General features: G+C 38.2%; 1 protein-coding gene across 2 annotated transcripts in view; it reads left to right on the top strand.

The window, feature by feature from the left end:
• SYT1 (synaptotagmin I) overlaps nucleotides 1–26,094 on the top strand; it is a 601,892-nt gene that overhangs the window by 352,788 nt on the left and 223,010 nt on the right. For both annotated transcript variants that reach the window (XM_006882549.1, XM_006882550.1), the window contains one exon: nucleotides 4,145–4,312. In XM_006882549.1, coding sequence (XP_006882611.1) covers nucleotides 4,145–4,312 — 168 coding nt within the window. The remainder of the gene's footprint in view (nucleotides 1–4,144; nucleotides 4,313–26,094) is intronic.

The raw sequence follows: 26,094 nt of genomic DNA, 5'->3' as shown, positions 1-26,094 counted from the left end.
ACCGGTCCTTGGAGAAGGACATCATGCTTGGGAGGGTGGAGGGACGGCGCAGGAGAGGAAGGCCCTCTATGAGGTGGATTGATTCAGTGACTGGGGTCATCGGGATGGGAGTGTCAGAGACAGTGCTATTGGCACAGGACAGAGCAGAGTTTAGCCTGTGGTACATAGGGTCGCTATGAGATGCAAACGACTCGATGGCACATAACAACAACAATGAAGAAAATGTAATGCACCACAAACAACCCAAAGAACACCCAAATCTCTCTTAGAAGAAGTGCAGTTAAGGTTCCTTCTAGAGACAAGGATGGTGAGACTTTACATACTTTAGGGATGCTGTAAGGAGAGGCCAGTCCCAGGAAAGGAACATCACACTTGAAAACATGAAGGGTCAGAGAAGGAAAGCAAGACCCTCGCTGAGATAGATTGACACAGCAACCAGAACAATTGGTTTAAGTCCCAACCAAGATTGTGAAGATGTCACGGAATCAAACAAGATTTTGATTGAATGTAGAATCTCTGTGAACTGGAGTCAACTTGATGGCACCTAACAACAATATCTTGAGCTACGGTCTTTTCAATTACTTCTTATACTTGTGGAGGCTGAACAATGAATAAGGAAGTCGGAAGAACTGCTACCTTTGAATTGTGATGTTAGCAAAGATTATTGAGTATACCATGGCCTTCCAAAAGAACAAGTAAATATGTCTTAGAAAGAATGAAATAAATGCACTCCACAGGAAAAGGATCATCTCAGGAGGCACTAATTTCTGGAGAAGGACATTATGCTTTGAAAAGTAGAGAGACAGTGAAAAAATAGGAAGAACCCCAAGGAGATGGATTGACACAACAGTCAGTTTAAGTACAGCAGAAATTGTAATAATGACACAGGATTGGACAGGGATCCATTCTGTTGTTCTTAGGGTCAATTAAAGCTGTAGCCTATTAGACAGCACCTAACAATGATGACAATAAAGCCAAAGGAAAACAACAACAACAAAAAATAAACTCATTGCTTTTCTCAGTTTTAAGCCTTGAAAATAGGAAAACCCTGTCTGAATTGTGCAATAAAGTAAACTCTAAAGTTTAAAGGACATAAATAAATAATACTGTCTTTACAAGATTCTGCAATGGTAAATGGATTTTAAAGTCATTGTTTCTTAATTTATCACCACAAAAAATGTGACATATTGTTTTTCTGCATTTTAATTGTTTTGCCCCTTTACTTTGGGCCCTTTCCTGGTGCTCTTCATCTTGCTGAGGCACTCCGGTTGACAAGCAATAATGGATAGGGATTTGGGCCGTATAATAACTCCACAGAAAAGCACACCCTGCAGGCTCCAGTCATTGCTACATACTCAAGTTCTGTTGTTCTAGGCTTGAAGTCATTTATAAAAACAATTCTTTGAATAGATATTGTTAACATATGGAAAATGTAATACATTACTTAAAACAATGCATTTATAAAAATTGAGGTGTCTGTGAAAATGCCAACAGGCTAATTCAAAATCAGTCACCTTGTCCATAAGTCAAGCTAGCAATAGCGTGCGTCTCATGCTGGCAAACATTTTCACAGGAAATAAGTAGATGAAGCTTGAGGCAAAATCCATTTTCCTAGACATTATTTCTAGCTTCACAGTGGCATTGTCTGTTTCAATTCACTCCAAACTTTTTGAGATTTCAAGACTAAAGTTCCTCATTTATTTTTGAAATCCTATTTAAAATCTGTGTTTTTCCATGCTCAAGAGTGTTAACTTGGAGCATCAGGAAACATATTATGGAGGTTTTTAGTTTATGAAGACCATGGTCAGAATGCCACAAAATAGAAAGTAAAGATAAAAGAAATGTATAAGGGAGCGCTGGTGTGCAATCCCAGAGGTACGTGGTTCAAATCCACCAGACGCTTTGCTGGAGAAGGAGGGGCAATTTCCTCCTGTACCAGTCAGATCTGATTTGACGATACACACAAAAAATAATAAAATAAAAGTCAAAAAAAGGAAATCTTTCACAAAAGCTAATTGTAACAATTTTATTTTAGTATATAGTGATAATAATTAAATCATCAGGCTTTAAACAGAGCTTAATAAGAACATTCTTAAGTTATTTTAGACTGTAGACTGAGTTTGTTTTGAATTATCAGCATATTATCTCTTATTGTATGTTGTTGTTGTTGTTAAATGCCGTCGAGTCGTAGGCAATTCATAGTGACCCTATGAAGGAAAGTCCTCAACACTTGTGTGACTTTCATCCTTTCTCCAGGTTCATAGGGTTTGTGGAGGAAAGCTATTTATGGAAGTGGATGCCGCTCCTGCCTCCAAGCTTGTTTTAATCGGGGAGCGCCACCAAACACTGTCCACCATGAGTAACAATTATCGCATTTGACGCATCAGTGTCACAGTGTTCAGCTTCACAGTGACCACAAGTTACCTCTGTAGAGCAAGTGGACACACCAGGGCTATACGACCTAGAAGAATGTTTGAACGAAAGCAATGAAAAACAGGCCTGAGGGCCAGAGATTAAAAGTCACCCACCTTTGTCTTGGTAGCATTGCTTTCTGTCTACTAGGCCAACTGTTATAATCTAATTTTATTTTAAAATTAATTCTTTATTGTATAGTATACATCAGATATATATAAGCTTTTGTGGCTTAGTGGTAAGGAGTTGAGCTGGCAACACAAAGGCAGGTGGTTCGAATCTATCAATTACTCCATGGGAGAAGATGGATAATCTCCTCCTGTGAAATTTACTGCCTCTGAAAAGCCACTGGAGGGTCAGCTAGCAGTTAATTCCAACAGTACATAACAATCACATATGTTACTACAATGAAATATGTGGGAGCTAGAATTCAATGGAACTGCCTTGTTTATCTGGGCCTCACAACTTTTTCACCTTTGACAAGGTGTAGCTTTACCACTTTTATTTCTCTCAGCTTAGTGAAAAATACTTGTCTTTTCCTTCTTTGACATATTTCTATTTTATTTATACAGGTTCTAGACGGATAAAAATAAATTCTAGAAGCTAAAAACCTAAGAAAACTTGAATTTTATATATAGTCAAAAGTTCTCTCCTCTCCTTTCTTTTTAATATAGAGTTAATGAAGGAATGTTTGTTGGAGCATAAGATAGCCATTTATTCTGATAAAATAATAAGTGTATTAAAATTGATCCAGCTTTCAGTACAAGTCTATATAATTTCTTAATTAGATATGCTACCCAGTTACTGAAGTGTGGTTTGCTTAGAACTGCACTGCTTTTCTTGAATATTAAAATGTCACTATAAACATCCCAGCCCATGGCATCTGTCTGAACAGCTGGAGAATTCAACAGTTCTTGGCCTTTTGCCACTCCTCATCCTAAAGAGTGTCACACCTAAGAATGAACTTCAAAATCTCTATAATAATGCAACCCTGATATTCAAAACATCAATTTTCTAGTCAGTTCTTGTCAATCACCAATCATTTTAGGGAGTATGAGAGTAAGGCCCTTTGTGAAGTTCATTGACATTCTTCCAAGCTATTCTTACAGCTTTTAATAAATTACTCTCCCATGGAACAATAGTATCCAAATAACTTGAAAGAATTAATGAACTTTTTAAGCAAATCATCTGTCCTTATGTATTTTACACTCTTATGATATGTTGTTATTACATATTGCACTCTTCTAATATGTTGTTAAAATGCAGGCTCATTGCTTTTGAGTTGGAATTGACTCATAGCAGGTTTTCTGAGGGTGTAAAGCAAACAGAAGGAAATTGCCCATCTTTCTCCCACAGAGCAGCTGGTGGACTCAAACTGCCTGCTTTTGGATTGGCAGTGCCACTCCTTGCCTACTAGGTCATCAGGTCTCCCTTCAGGTGTAATTGGCTCCTCTCTATTATTTTATTAATCTGCAGTTGTTTACAGCATGACTCACAGTAGGCTACCTTACAACAATACTAAAACTGTGGGGCAATGTGATAAATCAGCATGGTAAACTCCCATCAATTTCCAAGTAATTTAAGCCTGAAGTAGTCACTCAAATGACTCAGTTTAAGGAAAAACCAAAGCTATAATTATTTTTCTGCTCAGTTTATTCAGTATATACATTAAAATTAAAGGGCTCCAAATAAGCAATGCATTTTTCTGACCACAACTTCGTCTATTATTTAGGTGCCGTACTCAGAATTGGGTGGCAAAACTCTGGTGATGGCCGTGTATGACTTTGACCGTTTCTCCAAGCACGATATCATCGGAGAATTCAAGGTCCCCATGAACACAGTGGATTTTGGTCACGTAACTGAGGAGTGGCGTGATCTACAAAGTGCTGAGAAGGAAGAGGTAAGAAAAACCTTAGCACTTGAAATATGACAAGCTGTACTTACCAGTTGCTTCACTCATAATAGCAGATGGAAGGGTGCTCTTTAGAAAGGGTGAGGTGGGCCTCCCGTGCAGACAGGTCAGGCAAAAGAGGGTCAGGGGATTGTATCACCTCACTCAAAAATAAACAGGTATTTAAAATGTCATTTTAAGGAAAGGAAATTCATGCATGTGCTCTATAACAACTACCTAAGCATGTATTATATATGTGTACACATACATATAAAGAAATCTGCCTTTTGCAAAATGCCACCTAAAAAAAACATTTTGAAAAAACAACAACAAAATAACCAATCTGCTTCTCTAAACAGCAAAAAATCACCTTTTTCTTGTGGATTCCCCCCCCCCAGTTATTTTGTGTTTTCTACATTGCTAATGTGGTTATTAAATAGAAATCAAATGCTACTTTTCCCTCTGTTATTTCTGTGTCTTGCAGACAGTTCATTGTTTTTTCCTGAAAAGCCTCAGATCATGATGGGTGAAACATCAAATGTAATTCAAAGGTTGATATTAAGTCCACTTTTTAAAATGACTCACATTTCTGTAGTGCTCTTCACATTGCCTTTCCCTCCATTTTAATAGTTTAGTATTTTTCTAGGATTTGAAAAGGAACGTCCAATATCCTTAGTGCATTTAAATGGTGTAATAATCTGTTCTATTTGATTATGTTATGCCTGGCACAAGCATATTTCTGTGTGAGTGTCTTAGAAGACTGATAACAGAAAGCAAATAATTCTGAGTTTCCCTGAGCTGTTAAAACAAATCCTTTTCCAGCCTTATTTTAGGGTGCTAGAATGAGGCCTTAATCACCCAACGGATTAACCAACAACCTCACCCACTCACTGCCATTGAGTTGGAAGCAACTCACAGCTGACACTTCAAGTGGGATTTTAGCATCTGTAAATTACACCGAAGCTTTCCCATCTCTCTCCTATGGAGCAGTTGGTGGATTCAAACTGCCTGCCTTTGGGTTGATAACACAACTCTTCACTCTCCAGGCTTAAGATCTCAAAATTCCAAGGGAAGCCCTAGATGGCACAAATTCTTAGCACATTTCACTACAAAGGGTTGGTGCCTCAAGTTTACCCAGAGGTAACTTTGAAAAAAGGCCTGGCTGTCCACTTTAAAAAAACCAGCCATCGAAAACCCAGTGCAGCACAGTTCTACTCAGACATTCACATGGTCTCCATGGGTTGGAATTTACTCTAGGCAACTAACTATTAGATAACTAGGATTTTGTAAAATGTGGTCATTTAGGGGCCATCAGAGAGCTCAAATACCTTGTGCATAGTGAAAATCTGAACAGATATATAAAATGCTCAAAGCCTTCAGGGTAACAGCATCAGCCAACTCTATCCTCTGGGTATCCTTTCTGTTTAAGGTTTTCTATGACCAATCTAAAGCTATTATCAATATGCTCCCCGTATAATGAAATGAGGTTTTAGAACGTGTTTGTAAATTGCTTATGCTGCAATTGGATTTTGCTGGTACACTACTATTTAGGGAGCTCTTGTAACATAGGATATAGGGAGTTGTGCTACAGACCCAAAGGTCACACCTCTCTGGAGATTTGAACCCACCAGTCACTCAGCAGGAGGATGGGAAACCACTTCTTATGTAAAGTGTAGGACAACCAATGCATGAGCATTTATGACTCACTGATAAGTAGACAGTGGTGAGCTGACTTATACTATTTGTTTGGAGGCAAAGGTCAGAATTATTTGAATTAAAGTTGTTTAACATTAAGCTTAGGAGCTCTGGTATATTGTAGATTGAGTATTAGGCCACTAACCAAATGGTCAAAGACTCGAATGTACCAAACTCGCCATGGGAGAAAAAGAAAACAGTTTGCTCCCATTAAGATCTACAGTCCTAGAAACCAGCTGAGGGACACCGTGAGTCAGAATGAACTTGATAGCAATGGTTATTTTGGGTACAGAACTTAACCAGAATCATTCATTATCATCAAGCTGAAACCGACTCACCACTGACCCTCCAGTGAGTTTTCAAAGGCTGTAATTTTTGCCAGAGGAGAATGGCCAGTCTTTCTCCCTGATCCCTGTTAGATTCAAACCACCAAAGAGGCACTGTCTTTGTGTTAGCTGCTCAGTTTCCTAGGACAGTCTCATCTCTCAAGATGGAAATAGCCATCCTGTGAATTTTTTTAAGAATAAATCCAGGGATCTCTGGTGACCTAGTGGCAAGAAGCTGTCTTGCAATCCCAAAGGCACACGATTCAAATCCACCAGATGTTCCATTTGAGAAAGAGGGACAATACACACAAAAATTAATAAAATAAAAAATAAAAGAATAAAAATGTTAAAAGAGAATAAATGAAAAATAATATTGAATCTTTAAACATCATGATTTTTCTTTTTTTTTACTAGTTCATTTACAAAATTCAAATACAAATTTGAACAAATTCTTTCCATTTCCCTCACCCTCCCACTCATGATACTGTACAACGCAATGATTAATCCTTCCTTCCCCCTGCACATCCACATCCCTCTGCTTCCAGCCCCTCCCACCCCTTCTGGATCCTTATACTTATTCTACAATAACGGTTTTATACAATATTTACCCTTGTGAGACTAAGTTAGTTCACTTAGCATAATGCTCCCTCCCAAGTTAGGTAATAATTTACAAAGTTATTGCTCCTGCATGATTTTTCTAAGTAGGGTTCCCCCACCTTTGAATGAACTAATGTCTATGTAAAAATAGGCACAATCACAATGTTTCTAATCATGTTTTAAGAAAATAAGATATTTCACTCCAAAATCTCTGTAGATCTTCATTGAAATGAAAAATAAACAACCTAAATGGAAAAAAAAAAATAATACACAGTTTCCACATGAGCACAGTTAAATATTCTTGAATTCTAACACTTGCCAATGTTTTCATAATTTACTATGAGCTACACAATTGAATGTTTTTGTATACTCAATAAAACACAGATAAATATAAAAGATATTTCACTTCATATATTATTGAAATGTGTGACTTTTTGTGTATATTCCTATTAACTAGAGAACAAAGTAGAATCATAACAAGCAATTAGTTTTGTACCAGTTCACATTATTGAACTGGTTTGTGGTTGGCTTGTTGGTTAGAATATGGCCAGCTTGTAAAAATGCCCACCTGTCCAGGTTTCATGGCTCAAGACCCTTATCTTCACCTGGGTGTGCTTCCACCAAGGGATATGGAATTCCAGGATTGCACTCACTGGATGTCTGAACAGTTGATAAATACTGTTCTCAATTAAAGTTGTGGTCCTAGAAAAGTATGCTGACTCTCCCATGGCCTGCCAAAAGAACAAACAGAAGTCTTGGAAAAGGTGCAGCCCGAGTGTTCCTTGGAGATAATAATGGTGAAGCATCATCTCCCACACATTGGACATGTAGCTAGGCAAGGCTATTCCTTGGAAAGGGACATCACACTTGGAAATCATTGAAGGAGAGGAAAACCCACAATGTAGTAGATTGAGTTGGTGACTTCAGCAATGGGGTCCAGTGTGTCAGAGACGATGAGGATGGCACAGGGAAGGGCAGGGCTCAGTTGCACCATTCAGACGGTCAGTATGAGTCATACTTGACAGCACCTAACAACAACAAGAAGTCCCTGGGGGCTGCAGTTAGATGTTCCACTACCAGCCATAGGCTGGCAAGTGAAAATCACTCAGGGGTGCCTTGGAAGATAAGCTTGGCCACCTTCTCCTGAGAGGTCATGGACTTGAAAACCCTTTGGGACAGTTATACTCTGCACACCTGGATTCACCATGAGCAGGAACTAACAGCAACTAACAAGCCCTTTTCCTCTTTCAAAACATCTATCTATGGACCATACTTGTACCTCCTCTCTCTCCTTCTTGCATTTCTTTCCTCTTCCATATCTTCTCACCCTATCTAAGGGTTTTGTCAGCTTGTTGTCATGTACCGTCATGGGAACTGAACCATAGCTGACTCTCCAGCAGGTTTTCAGAAGCAGTTAATTGCACTGAAGGAGATTGCCCTTCCTTCTCCCGCAAAGCAGCTAGTGGATTTGAACCCTATGCCTTTGGGATTGCAGCACACCTCTTACCACTAGGCCACTAGAACTCTCAAATAAGCCACCAGAGTTGACTATGTCACCTAAGTCTTGCAAAAATATTCATTTTGGAAATATGTGCTAAGGAATGATACTTTTTGGAATTCTGCTAGGTATAAAAAAAATAAAGGAGGAAAGGGTAGACACTCCCTGTTTTCAAGAACTCAAGTGCTGCCTGTGTTTTCTTCAAAGTTTTCTCAAAGATTTTTCTTCATATCCCAAACCCTTGTCTTGCTTATTGGCAGCTAGATGGTTTCCTAGACTTCAGTGCTTACTAACTGGCTCATTAACTACCTCTAAGACTTTGGGAGATTAAATTTCTTTTCAATTCCTTTTTTAATTTATAAAATAGTCAATATTACTCGCTCCTTCCCTTACTTACAGGTTAAGTAGACTAGAATATAATCTGTCTAGCTGAGGAACTGGTATGTGATAAGGATTCAATAATTATAGAACATCCATTCTTTGTTCTTGGTTTGCTTTCTGTGTTTTCTCCTACCTGTGTTTCTGTCTACTTATATCTGTATTTCTCTGCAGCTTCATTTTTTCTCCCTCATCACAGTTGTACGTACCCAATACCTCTAGAAGTTTGTAAAGGGAAATAATAATTCCACAATTACAATAGCAAAACCCTGAAGCCTATCTTCATTGATAGTATACTCAGGAATAGTCATTTTTGGTTTTCACTTGACTAACTCTCCCTTTAACTTGATATAGGAAACCTCCTAAAACAGATGTCTGGTTTACAAAGTATCCATGCATGACTAGACTCAGGTACAAACTTTCTCCTAATAAATGAACTAAGCTTCCAATTACATTTCATATCTCAAGAATTACTTTTCCCTCACTGATAGGGCTCCGATCTTTCCCTGATACTGCCTATTAACTGCAGAAAATTATAACTGTGTGAATAAATTGAAGTCTTCGATTAACTTTAATGCTCATTATTGTTGAGAAATTGTTTTGCTATTTCACATGAGCCAGTTTGTCCATGATTTTAGTTTGCATGTGGAAAGTACTATCTTTTAATGTTATTTAAGTGAGCAGACAAGAAATGGAAAGAATTGTGGTCTAAGAGTCTTAGCTGAATGTCACCAAGCACAAGTTTGAGAAAGCAGAGATGTAGAAGAGATAAGCTGAATAAGCACACATCTCCCGCTGTTAAGATTCTGGCCTCTGGTGAAAACATCAATGGTGAGGTTTCCCTTCTAGCTCATTAGTTTCTCAATTAAGACAATCAAAACCATCCTACCGGTTTTCCTTCCCTTGACATTTTCTTCAGCTGCCTGCCTGACCACTCCCTTTTTCCAGCTGCTCTAACCATCAAATCAAGCTAGATCACAACTCTGGAACTCAACAACTCAACGTTTCTCTTTTGTTTATGTAAAAACAGAAGAAACTATTAGTTTTCTTAAGACTTCTCAGCAAAGGATGTCAAGACCATTATTTGTAATTAGTAATACAATCCATCCATTTGTAAAAGGTTTCTCATATGTATAGCCTCAGGCAGTCTATGTTGAATTTTTTGGAGCTTTCCTTCTTTTATTTAAAGATTCAACAAATAGCTATTAGATATTAAGCTCCTACTGAATGCCACCCACAACTCAAATGTGAAGACTGATCTTCACACTTCCATCATATTCATTTAATATCTTCATTTAAACATTTCAAAAGCTCAGCAGCTATGACTCCAATGTTTGCCCTTTATAAACATTCCTGTTAATGATCATTGTATAAATTATCTCATTCCTTAATTGCTGCAGCTGGTACATGTATTTTCAAAGCATTCTTTTAGCATTTCACTCCTTTTTAAAGTTATCTTTCTACATCATGCCTTCCACTAATATCTCTTATTTCTAAAAACAGAATGAAGAATAGATAACTCCAGGAGACAAATGAGCCTTTCTGTTTGATTTTGTTTTGTTTTTTAGTGTTCTGCTCTGATATGCTGCAGGCTCTCCACGACTTAACTGGTGCTAGTGTCTCCATTAGGGAATAAGTCTATCACCTCGGCTTTGTGTGGAATTCGTTAAAGAGTGATTTTTAAATGAGATTCTGTAATCCAGTGCAAATGGAAAAAAAATTGATTGTTGAATTAAAACAAGTTGGGACATAATTTAATTAGTAGCCAAGCAGAAGGGGAGAGAAACTACTTTAGTGTCTTAATAGAAAATCAATTTTGCAAGAAAATTTCACATTTTTAAGCCTAATTAGAAAAACATTTACTTCACAGACAAGCATTTGGAGAATACATATTTAATCACAAGGCACAAGTTTTTAGCTTGCACTGGTCAATTATTGAAACTTGGGTGGAATAGTCTAAAGTCATTTTTTTCTATGGCATCTTTTATACCAGAGAATCATGAAAGAACGGATGTTTTTCTAAGGACACTCAGCAGTCAGACCATGACTCACACCCTCTGAAAATCTGCACAGCAAATCAATGCCCTGAATGGGAAGGCTTATAGAAAGCTTAACTGCTGGAACTTTCAAAATGGTTGCCAGTAAAAACTTTGCTTGTCATTCAGAATCTATTCCGTTAGAGAAATACAACCAAAACATGCATTTAGACCTATCTTCTATTAAAAATTGTTGTTGTTTATTTGTTCATTGTCTGTCTTTCTCAGTAGTCTGCAAATGCCACTCAGACAGCTACCATATCTATCATTGTCCACTGTATGATCATTCCAATCATGTGAATGGAAAATACATAGTAGGCATAGAGAAATATTTCTGAGTAAATGAAGGGGAGAGATGCCTTTCTACTGGGAGAGCTGCATCTAAATACCCTTTTAAAATCCATCTAAATAGCACAGTTTCTTTCTTGGTTTATATATGAAGTCCAAATCATTGTGATAATCTGTCAACAAAATAGTCTAGCACTAAGCAATGGAAATTATTTCATTATTTATTATTTATTTCTTGAGTTTTTCTACTTGTTTCTTTAAACGTGGAGGCAGCATAGATGGTTAGAAAAATCATTGTTAGTGTTGTTTTGGGATAGAATTTCTTTTTTGGACTTTTGTAAATTCAATGTCTCTTTCTTCTCTCTGGTTTTTTTGTGCTGTATCTATGATGCACATAGAGCTTGTGACTTAGCTTAATTTAACTTTTATTTAAAATTAGATTTATTTAAAGCTGTGGTGTAAGGCTGTGCTAGCAGCATGGAAATTTACCCGGAGTGAAATGGAAAAGAATCAGTTGTAAAGAAAGTCAAAGAATGTGAACAAAATCGAAGCCTAGCCGACCTGGAACATTGACATTGGCCAAATGTACAATCAAGTAGTTATAATATAGCATTGATTTACTTTATAATAACTAAGATCAAGGGAGTCCAGGTGCACTGGTGGCTAAGGAGTCACACTTTCTCCCCACCAGCTGCTCTGTGAAAATGAGACGGACAATCTCTTATGTGATTTACAGCGTCTGAAAATCAATGTGTTAGTTCTGAGCCAACAACAATGAAGATTTTGTTTGCTTGTTTTTTAAAGATGAAGATATATTTTAGTGTACTTAATATATATGTACACTTTGTGGGACTTAGAATACATTCAGCTTTCTTTAATATCATTGCCTTCCGTTTTATGGCCTACCTTTGACTATAGCTATGATTTAGTTAATTCTGAGTATTTGGATAGTATTTCAAGCACTGATTAGAAATACTTTCCAATACATGATGCTTTCTCCTTCATGATATGGCTCCTACAAAATCATAGAGGGAAGAAGATAGTTCTAAATATCCCTTCTACTGTATATAATTATAATTGTGTTACTGTCTGATTTAAAATGTGCTTTCTAGACACAGGTAGCTAGAATTCCAATTCTTACTTCATTGAATTTCCAAGCCAAAATTTATTATCTTTTCTTTCTGTGAATCTCTAGAAAGCAGTATAAGTTTAGCATCTAATTTTGAGTAAGAACTAAGAAATAGATGGAGACTTGGTACTTTCAAATGCCCTTTGCCTCCTACTTATCCCTCATTGTATTTTCTTAGTTTTTTAATTTTTTATTATTATTAAATTTCATGAAAATCTACAGAAACTTTGCATTTCCATTCATTCATTGTTGCACTTTTCTCCCTGCACACCCCTCCCCTCCAATTTGTTCTTCTTTTTGAAAAGTAAAAGAAAAATTCTTTCATTGTTATGCAATCCCTCCCCCGAGGTCCACTCCACTATGCAGCCTTTGTTCTGGAATCCTGTCATGACAATAATACATAATCATGTATCTCTTAAATAGTTCTCTCCCTCATCTGTTTCAATGCAGTATACATCATTTATCCCATCTTTCTCAGTCTCCTCCGCAACCCCAATGTCAGTCCCATTTTACACCAGTGGCACTGTGCAGTAATTGTCCTTTTGTGACTGCAATATTTCATTCAGCATAATGTCCTCCAGGGTCACCCATTTTGAATAATATTTCATGAGTTCCTTGTTTTTCAATGCTACATAGTATTCCATTGTGTGAATATAACAGAGCTTCTCTATCCATTAGTTTGTTGATGGGCACTTAGGTTGTTTCCAGCGTTTTGCTGTTGTGAACAAAGCCACGATAAACATGAGTGTGCTCTTATGTTTTTTAATATAAACTTTGTATTTTATACTGGTTTACTTCTTAACTTATTGAATCTGCCTTCCCCTCCACAGATACAACCACTCTAAAGAATTGACTGACTAACTCCATTGTTTCCAAAACTCATTGTCATTAAATCTGAATCCCTTTACCTAACTTGTAAGCACAATAATAAAAAATACCATTTATTCTGAATATCCTTCCTACCAACACAAATCATTCTTAGTATTCTTTAAAGTTAGCATTACTGAATGTGTTGTATATATTCTGGGGTGCAGGGCAGAATCCTGAGGACCATGAAAGTCTAAATAATATGTACTTTTCACACAAGCAGTGCCAGAAATAAAAGTCAAACACAGGTCTTTGTAAGTCAACATACTGTTTTCTTTTAAGTCTTCTCGTCCTCAAAAGGGAGCTGTAAATTCCATTTAAAACCAAAAGCTAACCAACAGCATCTTTCTTAACTTTGACTTTTTCTAAAAAAGAAAAACAACAATACACATGCACACACAAAATCAAAACTCTGAACAGAAGCTTAACTTTCTTTTCAAGAATTGCAGTGGTTGATGTCTTGTATGACCTTCCAAATTTCTGTTTTGTCCTAATAGTAGTAATTCAGAAATATCCACCCACTCCCATCAGGCTGATTCCAACTCCTAGCAACCTTACCATAAATTTCCAAAGCTACAAATCTTCTAGGAAGAAATGCTCATCTTTCTTCTATAGAGCACCTGGTAGAGTCAAACTGCCAGCTTTTGGGTTATCAGGCTAACTAACACCACCACAATCCTAACTTGGCAATAATTTATGCCTAAACTGTAAGGTGTTATTAGTCAAAGCTACTTATTAACATAGAGATGACAACAGTGGGCTTGAGCATGACAGAGATTGTAACAACGGCACAAGATAGGGCAGGACTCAGCTCTGTTGTCCATAGGGTTGCTGTGAGCTGTGGTCCATGCCACAGCCCCTAACCACAGCTTACTATACACATGCTGTTCTTCACTCATGTCCTGATGAGTATAATGAAGGCAGATAGATTTTACTGTCTACTAAAAGCCTCTGTTCTTTGTTAGATAAAATAAAATGCCATCATTTCTTTCAAATCATATATTAAATATTTATGATATTAGCATTGTAAGGATACAAAGTTCACAAAACATATAAGATGGAAAATAGTCAATAATGGTGACATTTTCAATGCAAGTTATAGCATAAGAAGCTTCCCACACAGCCAAATTAAGATATTTATTCAAGAAAGTATTTTAAAAACCTGCATGAAGTCTCCATTGCTTGCAGAATAAAGTTAGCTGTTCACAAAAAAAAAAAGAAAGTGTTACATATTCTGGTTAAAAATTAGAGGCATGATCACAAAAGAAAGGCTCTACAAGAATTGGAAAGGTGAACTGGTCTTGAAAATGGAATAGAATTTAAGTCCACATAAAGAGACAACATTTGCCTTCTGGAAAAAGGGTTAGCAAAGAAAACAAATAATCAAGAGCTAATATACAGAGCTAAGACTGCCAGTGACAAGCCCAGCTAAGGGTGGATGAAAGCTCAGGTAGGTATCAGGAGAAAAAGACAAAACTGAATGGAGTCATTTGGTAGCAATCCAGTTCCCGAGGTTGTATGTCTTCAAAGGAAGAGACTGCCCAGTAGAGTGGCTTGTAGATTCGAACTGCCAGCCTTTTAGTTAGCAGCTCAAGATGTTACCTATTACACCACCATTGGACCTCCTTTACAGAGAAATGTTTATGGAAATAGTTGTAACATGGATCCAAGAACAGAATATGAGTTGACTGATTGTCAACATGGGTAAAATAGTCTTTACTCATCATAATAAAATAAGCAATGAGGCAGTTGTTTTGTGAGGCTTGTTTTCACCCTCCAAGAGACATTTTCAATGTGTTACCTAAATGTATTCAGCAGTCTCTCAGATGTTCATTCTGGAGATAATTCTTCTAGAAGGATACATGCCATGCCAAGAAGATCTAATTGTTTTAATAGAAACCAGTAGAAGAGGTAGGGTTTGTCTTTCTTGTTCATGTAATAAAGGGAATAAGTTTTCAGTTGAATTTTAAGTAAATGTAGTGGTATGGTTTGTTTGGAGGGGGGTGTTTTTGGTTGTTTTGTGTGTTTTTTCTAAAGGCAGTTTCATTATCTCATATCCTTGCTGTCAATATGGAACCAAATCATAGCTAATCCTCCTTAGGGCTTCTGAGATAGTAAACAGTATGGGAAGAGATTGCCCATCCTTCTGCAGCAGAGCTGCTAGTGGATTTGAACCACGAGAAAGACATGGCTTTTGGATTAGCAATGCAGCTCTATGGGCTATACCACCATGGACCTCACATATATAAGCTGGCAGAGCCACAAGTGAGGAGTGAGAGATAGCATGGGACCAGAATACAAATGGAAAGAGATACAGATGAGATATCTTTTCTGCATTTAATTGTCCACATCATGAGAGTAAAGAGATTTTTTAGTAGGAAGCAACGTGATTAGAGCAAGAGAATGTCTTGTTCTGTCTTGTCCTCAATTTTCCACAAGTTTTGCATCTTTCAAAATACAGTCTCTTCTGTCAAGTACATCTTATGTTCTGGTACAATTCTCTTTTTATCATCATTTTTGGTGAATTTTCCAAATTAAATGTTTTTATGTTCTGTCTTACTCCTACCCAGCATTGGACAGGCCAAATGTTTGTGCTATGAAATCTTTAATCCTTTGCAATCTGTTACTTTGCAATTAGATGAAATGCCTGTGATTGAGTTGTACTACAGAATTAAGGGAGAACAACGAAGACTTGCTAATAAAACAATTTAAATACTTAAAAGCAGAGAGAATAAAGACATACAAATACTCATACTTATTTGTTTCTAAGCATGGCTTTGCAGATCAGGAGTTCTTTCTAGTTATGAGCAAGAGGCTTTAAGTAGTGAAAATTTATTTTATTCATTTCACTTATTTTCATGTATTCAACATATATTTAATACTTTAAGAGCCAGTGCCTGTCCTCACTTCTGAATCTAAAAGATAAAGAAAATAAACACTTAAGGTATCAATTCAACTCACTCAGTTGGAACTGACTGATATCTCACCCACCAGAAGGTTTTCAGAGGCTGTAAATCACATGGCAGGAGGATATTGGCCATTTTTCTATTGAGGAGCAGCTGGTGGATTCAAACCACTTACCTTTGGGTTGGCAGCACAACCTCTTACCTGCTGAACTACCAAAGCTCCAAGTATCATCAGATATAAATGAATGATATGATAGTAATGCAGGGTGGATTAAAGTTATGGCTCTAGTCTCAATTTGCATGGCTCTAACAGTGACCACTTATATGTAGTGAGGTGCCCTTGGGCAAGTTTCTTAGCTGTTCTTTAAATATGATTAATACTATCTATCATATCTATCATACATGGATAGATAGTATTAATCATATTTAAAGAACAGCTAAGAAACTTGCCCAAGGGCACCTCATTACATATAAGTGGTCACTGTTAGAGCCTGGAAGAGATCTATATTTGTTCCCATTCCAAAGAAAGGTGATCCAACTGAGTGTGGAAACTACAGAACAGTATCATTGATTTCACATGCAAGCAAGATTCTACTGAAGATCATCCAAAAACGATTAGAACATCACATCAGCAGAGAACTGCCGGAAGTCCAGGCTGGATTTAGAAGGGGTCGTGGTACTAGGGATATTGTTGCTGATGTTAGATGGATCTTGGCTGAAAGCAGAGAATACCAGAAGAATGTCTATCTGTGTTTCATTGATTATGCAAAGGCATTTGACTGTGTGGATCATAACAAACTATGGCTGACTCTGAGAAGAATGGGAATCCCAGAACATTTAATTGTGCTAATACGAAACCTATACTTGGACCAAGAGGCAGTAGTCAGAACAGAGCAGGGTAACACTGCATGGTTCAAAATTGGGAAGGATGTACGCCAGGGATGCATCCTGTCTCCATACCTTTTCAACATGTATGCAGAGCAGATTATCCTTGAGGCTGGGCTCTATGAGGAGAATTGTGGCATCAGGATTGGTGGAAGGTCTATTAACAATCTGAGTTATGCAGATGACACAACCCTGCTTGCTGAAACTGAGGAGGACCTCATGCACTTGCTGCGAAGGGTCAAGGACTGCAGCCTTCAGTATGGACTGAGGCTCAATGTCAAGAAGACAAAGATTCTCACCACTGGACCAATTGGCAGCGTCAGGATGGATGGCGAAGAGATTGAGATTGTTCACACCTTCAGTTTGCTCAGCTCCACAGTCAACACTCTTGGCACCAGCAGTCAGGAAATCAAAAAGCGTATCGCGATGGGAAAGTCTGCTGTTAGGGACCTCACTAAAGTACTCAGAAGCAACAGTGTCTCTCTGGAGACTAAGGTGCGCCTGATACAGGCCATGGTATTTGCAATCGCTTGTTATGCATCAGAGAGTTGGACAATGACTAGGGAGGACAGAAGGAGAGTGGATGCTTTTGAGCTGTGGTGCTGGAGAAGGGTACTGAATGTACCCTGGACTGCCAGGAAAACAAACAGATTTATCTTGGAGAGGATTAAACCAAGCTACTCCCTGGAGGCAAGGATTCTGGGGCTTCGTCTGACATACTTTGGACATGTTGCCAGGAGGGACGGGTCCTTGGAGAGGGACATCATGCTTGGGAGGGTTGAGGGACAACGCAGGAGGGGAAGACCCTCTATGAGATGGATTGATTCGGTGACTGGGGTAATCGGGATGGGTGTGTCAGAGGCGGTGCGGTTGGCGCAGGATAGAGCAGGGTTTAGGGCTGTTGTGCATAGGGTCGCTATGAGTCGGAAACGACTCGACGGCACATAACAACAACAACATCCGCATACATGCACTGTGATGCACTTTAAGTGAGCTAATGCAAATAAAACCCTTGCATGTATTATCATACTTGCAGATGATAAACTCTCAATAAACAATAGTTACAGTACTTAAAACATTGATCAGAGTCCTTCTCCTATTGCCAGCTGAAAAACATGGCTCTGACTATTAGGCTTATGCCCTTGCTTTTGGGAGGAGGTTGGAGTGAACTATAGATCCAGGAAGAGCAGTCACAGCTGATCTTGATTAAAGGAAGACTTCACGAGTCTTTCTGGTGATGCTTAACAACAACTTGATTTTTGACCCAGAAGCATATTCTCTATCCTGCCCTGTACAATTGACGCTCATTGCACTCATGCCTGTTCTCTAAGAGAAGGTACCTCATTGCTATCAAATCAGAACTAACTCATAGCTGACCCTCCAGTAGGTTTCCAAGGCTGTGCACTACATGACAGGGGATTGCCCATCTTTCTTTTATGAAGCAGCTGATGGTTTTGGAGTACCACAGAGGCACTGCCTTTGAGTTGTCTGTGCAACTCCCCATGGACTTTGCCAACAGAGCTCACAGAAAACTGGTACTGTAAAATGATGTCTTCCAACCTTCTTAATAGTCCGTAAGGAGTTTCACTGCTATTCCAAAGTGAAAATTCTCTGGCAGTTCAAATCTTCCAGCAGTTCTTGAGAGAAATAGGAATGATCTCCTATACATATTATTGTTATTGTAGATTGCCTTCGAGTCAGGCATGACAAATAGTGACCCTATGAACAAAAGGCTTGAAACCCTTCTACAACTGTCAACACTTATCAAAGTTCATAGAGTTTCCGGAGGCCCCACTAAATCCTCCTATGAGACAGTTCCAACTTGATGGCGAGAGAGAAAGACTGACCAGCCCCAACCACAAGGAAAATATAAACTTCTTATAAATCCAGAAAGTTTCTTGAAGGTTTTCTCCTTGGAGAAATCATGCCATGTTCCGATTAATACAGAACTTGGGATCTTTGTTCCATATTGCTGTTATGTACTGTCTAGGTGACTACAGCTCATAGTGACACTATGAACAAGAGTTCTGAATGCTGCCTATAGTGAGACTATCTCACCATCTCTGATACACTCACGCCTATTACTATAGCCACAATCCATCCGATCCAGGGTCTTCGTCTTCTACTAAGCATGACCCTTTACTTTTCCAACCATAATGTCCTTCTCTGAGGACTGCAACATGTCCAAAGTATGTGAGACAGAATTTCGGAATTCTTGTCTTTAAGGAGTAACCTGCATTTACCCTTTCCAGGACAGACATATTTGTTATCTTGGCAGTCTATGATACGTTCAATACTCCTCTCCAGCACCACAACTCAAAGGCATCCTTCTGTCAGCCTTAGTCATTGTCCAGCTCTCAGATGCCTAGCAAGCAATTGAGAAGACCATGGCCTGGATCAAGCGCACCTTGGTATGTTCTTTAACACCTAGAGAAGTACCTGACAGCACACTTTCCCAATGCAACTTGGCTTTTGATGTATTGGCTGCTGGTGCCAAGAATGTTAGTTGTGGATCCAAGAAAGACAAAATTGCTAACAACCTTAATCTTTTCTCCATCTATGTGATGCTGTCAATTGGCCTGGTGGTGAGAATCTTTCTTTTCTTAATGTTTATACCATTTATATTGAACACTGCACTCCTTGACCTACTGCAGCAAATACCTCAAGTCCTCCTCTATTTTAGCAAGCAAGGTTGTGTCATTTGAATAATGCAGGGTGTTGATGAGTCTTCCTCCAATCCTGATGCCACATTCTTCTTCATAAAGTCCAGCCTCCCAAATGATCTATTCAGCATATAGATTGAAAAGGTATGGAGAAAAGATACATCCCTGACATACTCCTTTCTTGATTTTGAACCATGCAATGTGTTCCCTTGCTTTGTTCATACAACAGTTTCCTGGTCTGGAGATAGTTTTCACACGAGTGCAATTCAGTTTTTCCATTTTGTGGGAACAAATATATATTGTTTACAAGACCACATAGAAGCTGAAGCTAAAGGACTTACTTTACTCTCAAGTGGGGGCTAGCAACCACTTCACTGTGTACCCTTCCACAGTGTCCAGCACCTGAAGGAAAGGTGGATCAGCTTTGAGAAAGTTAGTATGTGAGAAGTTAATGGAAAAATTTTCTGTCTATCCACTTTATATAAAACAACTACTGGAGCCTAGAATCTCCCTGTCAGCCTCAACTTCTCTCCTCCTTTCGTTATACCTTTAGAAAGATAATCCAAGTGACCGCTTACTTCACTCTGTACTTGAAAGTCCCACAAATTACTAATATAAGGGAGCTCAGGGGTCAAGCTCTAGCTTTCTACATGGAAAAGCTTATGTTGAACAAATAAGTCTTGGAAAAAGTACATCCAGGCTGCATCTTAGAGGCAAGGATGGTGAAATTTCATCTCGCCTACTTTGGGCATGTTTTCAGGAAGAGGCAGTTTTTGGGAAAAGACATCATACTGAGAAAGACAGAGGGTCAGAAAAAGAGAGGAAGATCCTCAATGAGATAGATTGACACAGTGACAGGAATAACATGATGGAGATTATAAGGACAGTGCAGGATGGGGCAAGATTTTTCTCTGCCGTTCATAAGGTCACAACTGTCAGAGTTGACTCTATGACACTCAACAACATGGGAAGCCCAAGTTTGACTCCTGACCTAATGTAACAAGTATGCAACCATCCCTTTTCTCTCTGTCAGTGGAGACTAAATCTTGCTGTGATACTGAAGAGATTTCAGCTGAACTTCTAGACTAAGTTATATTATGAGGAAAGCCTTATGGTCTACTTCCAAAATTCACCAATAGGAACCTTCTAGATGCACGAGCAATGGTGCAGGCAAGAAAGGGCTGTGATTTGTTCTACTTTGTACCTGGGGTGACAGAAATCAGAAGCCCACTCCACAGCTGCTAACAGCAACAGCAGCAAATCTAGAATAAAATGCGATTCTTCCATCCTGAGACAAGCCTTGACAAGACTAAGAAACGTAACATAAGCCAGACCTATCACAAGGGCATCTTCTCTCCTGTCCTTCATATGCTGACAGACTTCTGGCTTTGAAAGCACTAGAAAACACTGGGAAGTGGGGAGGAGTCAGTCTGAACCAAACCTAAGAATGATTAGAGGGCAATGCTCTTAGAGGTGACTTCTTTCATCCTAGACTAAGACTGCTCCCAGCAATACACTCTAAATAGGTATTTTTCTTTTCATGTGGAACTTAATTGGTTTATATTCAAGAGCAAATTACTGGGCTCTGGATAGCTTTAAAGTGCACAGATGAACATTAATGAGGGAAGCAGAAAGCCCCATGCACAGTTCTAGAAGAAGGAAGCAAGGGACCCTGAAAACACCTCCAGTCAAGTCTTCTCACTCTCTAAGCAGCAAACACTCTGAAATGTGGTCGGAGGTTGCTGTTTACAAAAAGCTAACCAACTGATCTTCAGTTTAAGCTGTTATTTCTATCCAAATAAATCAATATGCTGACAAGGTGCATCTCCAAATTCTCACTTCCTGCTAGTGTTTAAAGGGAGGGGGAAATTGTCTTTCATGAGCCAGAACACAGTGTCAGGAAGAGTCTGCTTTTAATTGCATCTCGATGTCAATAAGCAAAAACAGAGTGGGCTTAGAATATTAAAATGGGTAAAGACTCAAGGGTTTTGTGTTTTGATTTTTAAACATATTTTTGGAAAGCTTAAGTCATAAATAGTCAATGCAGAATACAGCCTTTGAAATGCCTACCTGACATAAAATCAACATCAATGTTTAACTTGGAGTCTGAGGAGAATTGCATGTTTCTTTTCAGGTCATTGACTTTCCAAGCAGTCTCTTACTAGTGTTTTGTTTATATTAAGGTTGTGTTTGAAGATGACATGAAGAGTAGGGAACCCCAAGGCCACAGTACAGTTTCCCAATTTTGTTTTGTTTTGTTGATGTTGTTAAATATTATTTGCAATGAAAAATGGGGCAATGATTTGTTTGGTTTGTTGGTTTGTTTTGGGTGTGTAGAACTTTCAATGTTCCTTAACCTAGAAAATCAAGTACAGCAAAAACTGATCTTGAAGCACATTTGAATTCAAATTTTTGAGTGCTTACATGAGCCAGGTACTATGGAAAGTATGTTACTTTATTTGTTCCTCAAAACTGGTTCCATGGATGTTTACACTTAATACAGAAAGCAAATCAGAATTTAGAATTCCATGTGAGAATTAGCTATAACAGGAGAAACGCCTCACCTGAGGGGCTCAGTGCTGGCCCCCGAGGCACATCTTTTCATGCTATGGCAGGACAGGAGACCACTCACTTGAGAAGCTGAGTGTCAGCTCCCCAGTCACCATCCTCCACATAGAATAGAGTTCAGATCAGTTGTTCATAGGGTTGCTATGTGTCCTACTTGACTCAGTGACAGCTAACAACAACACATAGCTAATAGGCAAAAGTACTGAAGTTCAGACCTGGATCTGACTCTAAAAGTTCTGGTGTATTGCCTCTAACTGAGAAGGAGATTAGAGGGTCTTTGCTAGGCCTGAAGTCTTGCCCTGCAAACACAGACATTCGGCATCCACCCTATAGTTTCTTTCTCTGGCTCCCATTCTCCCAAGTCTGAAACTTGACCACATTGTGCAATGGGGAGGCTACAACCACCTACCTGCCTTGATGCTCCATGACTTTTTGTTCTCTCATCTTTCAGGTGCTTCAAAACTGTCTAAGTCATTTCTTCTCTGTCATGTGAAAGATTCTACATAGGGTTCACATTTCCTATTTTAAAGCTTCTCTGCTCCTCTCCCTCGGATCTGTTCCACTCTATTCTATCACAAGCTCTTAGGATGAGGAATTTATTGTTTCCATCACTTTTATCATCATTTCAAAAGGCATAACGATGGGTAGAGATTAAAAAGAAACACTTTAAGTTGTGATTACATCCAAAATGCCAAAGCTCAGTGAAACATTTGATGGTTTACAAATAGCACTTACTTAAATGTAATGGCACATAAGAGAAATTTCTTTGTGAAAGAAAATGTCTTTGTATGCTTAGTTTCCAAAGCCTCTGTGAGCAGTAGAAGCAGCACTTTATTAGCTTCCATTAAGAACAACACTAAGCTCTGCGAAGCTCCACCACGTTTGCCATAGCAATATTTTTTCAAGAGCAACAAATTTACCAAAATGACATGATTCCCTGTAAATCACTACAATATAAACATACATTTACCATTCTCCTAGAGTATCACCTTTATAGAAATTATTTACATATACTTGATATATTACTTAGCCACATTGTCAAATATTATTTATACCAAGTTTGAATTTCAGCAGGATAACTAGCCTTTATTAATTACACAGTGATGGTTATTTTTTCAATTTATTACTTTCAAAGTCTGGTGTCACATTGATGCTGGAACTGACTTCTCATGATAGTTGTTGTTATTGTGTGCTGTCAAGTTGGAATCAACTGATAGCTGACCCTATAGTGGATTATATTTCTAGAGACCCTAGAACTTTCTAGTAATTTCTAGAAACCTTGATTCTCACCACCCTACACCCAGCTTTTCCCTTTTCTGCTTCACTTTCCTCAGCTTGTGATTGTAATTATAGGTATATACTCTTAGGAGAAAATAAAAATTCTAAATTTACCGTAAGTATGAAAGAATTCTATTTATGAACTCAATGAAATCTCCTAAGAAAGCTGTTATATGGAGGAATGGAAAGTTAAGAAATTATTTTAAATCATTAACTAAGAAGCAGTCAAAACTATAAAACAAATATTTGACTTCTTTTGAAATTCACATTAGTTTAGCTTACTCTTAGATACTAAGGGGGCTCTGGTGGACAATTGGTAGAGAGTTGTGTTGCAATCCCAAAAGCAAATGGTTCCAATCCATCAGCCATTCTGTGTGATAAAGATAGCAGTCTGTTCCCATGCTATTTACTACTTCTGCAAACTCATTGGAGGGTCAGCTATGTATCAGTTCTGACTCTCTGGTACAACAATGACAGATAAGTTTAAATCTATCCTTTTGAATAAGGAACTTTATGTCAAATTCCCATCTTCCACTGTAAATTCTAAGAATAACTCAAGAAAAATATAGGAAGACCCTGATAATTCTTATGAAAGAAATGTTGTTTTTAGGTGCTATGAAATGGATTCTAGTGCATGTCTACCCTAAGTGCAACAGAAAAAAAAATACTGTCCAGTCATATACCATCATCACAATCTCTGTTCTACTTGAGTTCATTGTTGCAGTTAACTATGTTAATCCCACTTATTGAGGGTCTTCCTCTTTTTCAGTTTCCTTCTACTAACCAAGTATGATGTTCTTCTCCAAGTATTGGCACCTCCTAATAACATGACCAAAATATAAGAGGAAGTCTCACCATTTTCAGTTATAAAGAACATTCTGGTTGAATTTCTTTGAAGAGAATTATTTGCTCTTATGATGATCCATATTATGTTAAATATTATTTGCTAATGCCACAATACAAATCCAATTCTTGTGGACCAAGAAAAATATAATTAAGAAATTAGATGTGGAAATTATTGCACAATATCATTAATATCACATGAAGCAAAATATTGCTAAAAATCATCCAAAGCTGGATATAATAGTATCTTGATGGAGAACTGCTAGAAGTTAAAACTGGGCTTAGAAGAGGCTGTGACAACAAAGTTATTATTACTGATTGTTTGATGGATCCAGGCCAAAAGCAGAGAACACCAGAAGAATGTCTATTTTGCTTTTCTGACTATGCAAAGGCATTTGACTGTATAGACCATAATAAATTATGGCTAACATTGAGAAGAATACAAATCCCAGAACACTTAATTATGCTTTTGAGAAACCTAGACCAAGACCAAGAAGTTGTCCAGACAGAGCAAGGAAGCACGACATGATTTTAAACCAGAAAAGATGTGCATCAGGGTTGTATCCTCTCTCCAAACCCATTCAATCTGCCTACTGAACAAATTATTTGAGAAGCTGGACTCTGTGAAGCATAATGTGGCATCAGAATTGGAGGAAGACTCATCTGTTTAACCTGTGTTATGCAGGTGACACAACCTTGCTTGCTGAAAGTGAGGAGGACTTGGAGTACTTGTTGCATAAAATAAAAAACTATAGCCTTCAATACAGATTATATCTCCATATCAAAAAAACACGAAACTATTACCACTGGACCATTGAGTAATATCATTATATATAAAGAAAAGATTGAAACTGTAAGCAAATTACTTGGATTCACAATCAACACCATTGGTATCAGCAGTCAGGAGATACAGAGACATATTGCACTAGTAAAGTCTGCAGTCAGGTTCCTCTTCAAATTACTGCAGAGGAAGGATGTCGGTCTGAAGACTACAGTGCCCCTGATTCAGGCCATGGTCTTTTCAATCACTTCCTTTGCATCAGAGACCTGGACAATCAATAAGGATGACAGGAGATGAATGGATGCCTTTGAGTTAGAGTGTTAGAGAAGAGTATCATATTTCCCATGGACTGCCAAAAGAACAAACAGCTGTGTCTTGGAGAAAGTGCAGCCCAAGTACTAATTGGAAGCAAGGGTGACAAAGCTTCACCTCACATAATTTGGGCATGTTGTTAAGAGAGGCTATTTCTTGGAGAGGGACATCCTGCTTGAAAAGGTAGAGGGTCAGCAAAAGAAAGGAAGATCCTAAACAGATGGTTGACACAATGACTTCCAAAATAAATGGATAGAATATATCAGAAATGATAAAGATGACACAGGATAGGGTAGAGATCAGATCTCTTGTTTATAGATTTCTATGAGTCTTACTCGACTCGACAGCATCTAATAATAACAACAATCCAAAGACATCCTTTTTCACCAATCTTCCTCATTCATTGTCCAATTGTTTCATGCATATATTGTTCTTGTTGTTATGTGCCGCTGAAGGTTCAGTAGCTGGAAAATACAGGCTCAGTGACAGAAATGAGGCTGGAGATAGAATGATAGAGTTCTGCACATTCAATGATTTATTCATTGCAAATACCTTTTATAAGAAAAATAAACACAGGCTATACACATGGATCTCACCTGATGGTATGCATAGGAATCAAATAGATTACATTTGAGGAAAGACTCAGTGGAGAAGCTCATTATCAGCAGTGAAAACCAGGCCGGTTGCTGATTGTGGCACAGACCACCAAACTACTCATATGCAAGTTCAAGCTGAAGTTGA

This window comes from Elephantulus edwardii, unplaced genomic scaffold (genome assembly GCF_000299155.1).
Source record: "Elephantulus edwardii isolate Elephantulus edwardi_28Jun2011 unplaced genomic scaffold, EleEdw1.0 scaffold00021, whole genome shotgun sequence".
Classification (NCBI taxonomy): Eukaryota; Metazoa; Chordata; class Mammalia; order Macroscelidea; family Macroscelididae; genus Elephantulus; species Elephantulus edwardii.
This window is presented reverse-complemented; position numbering and strand designations above follow the sequence as displayed.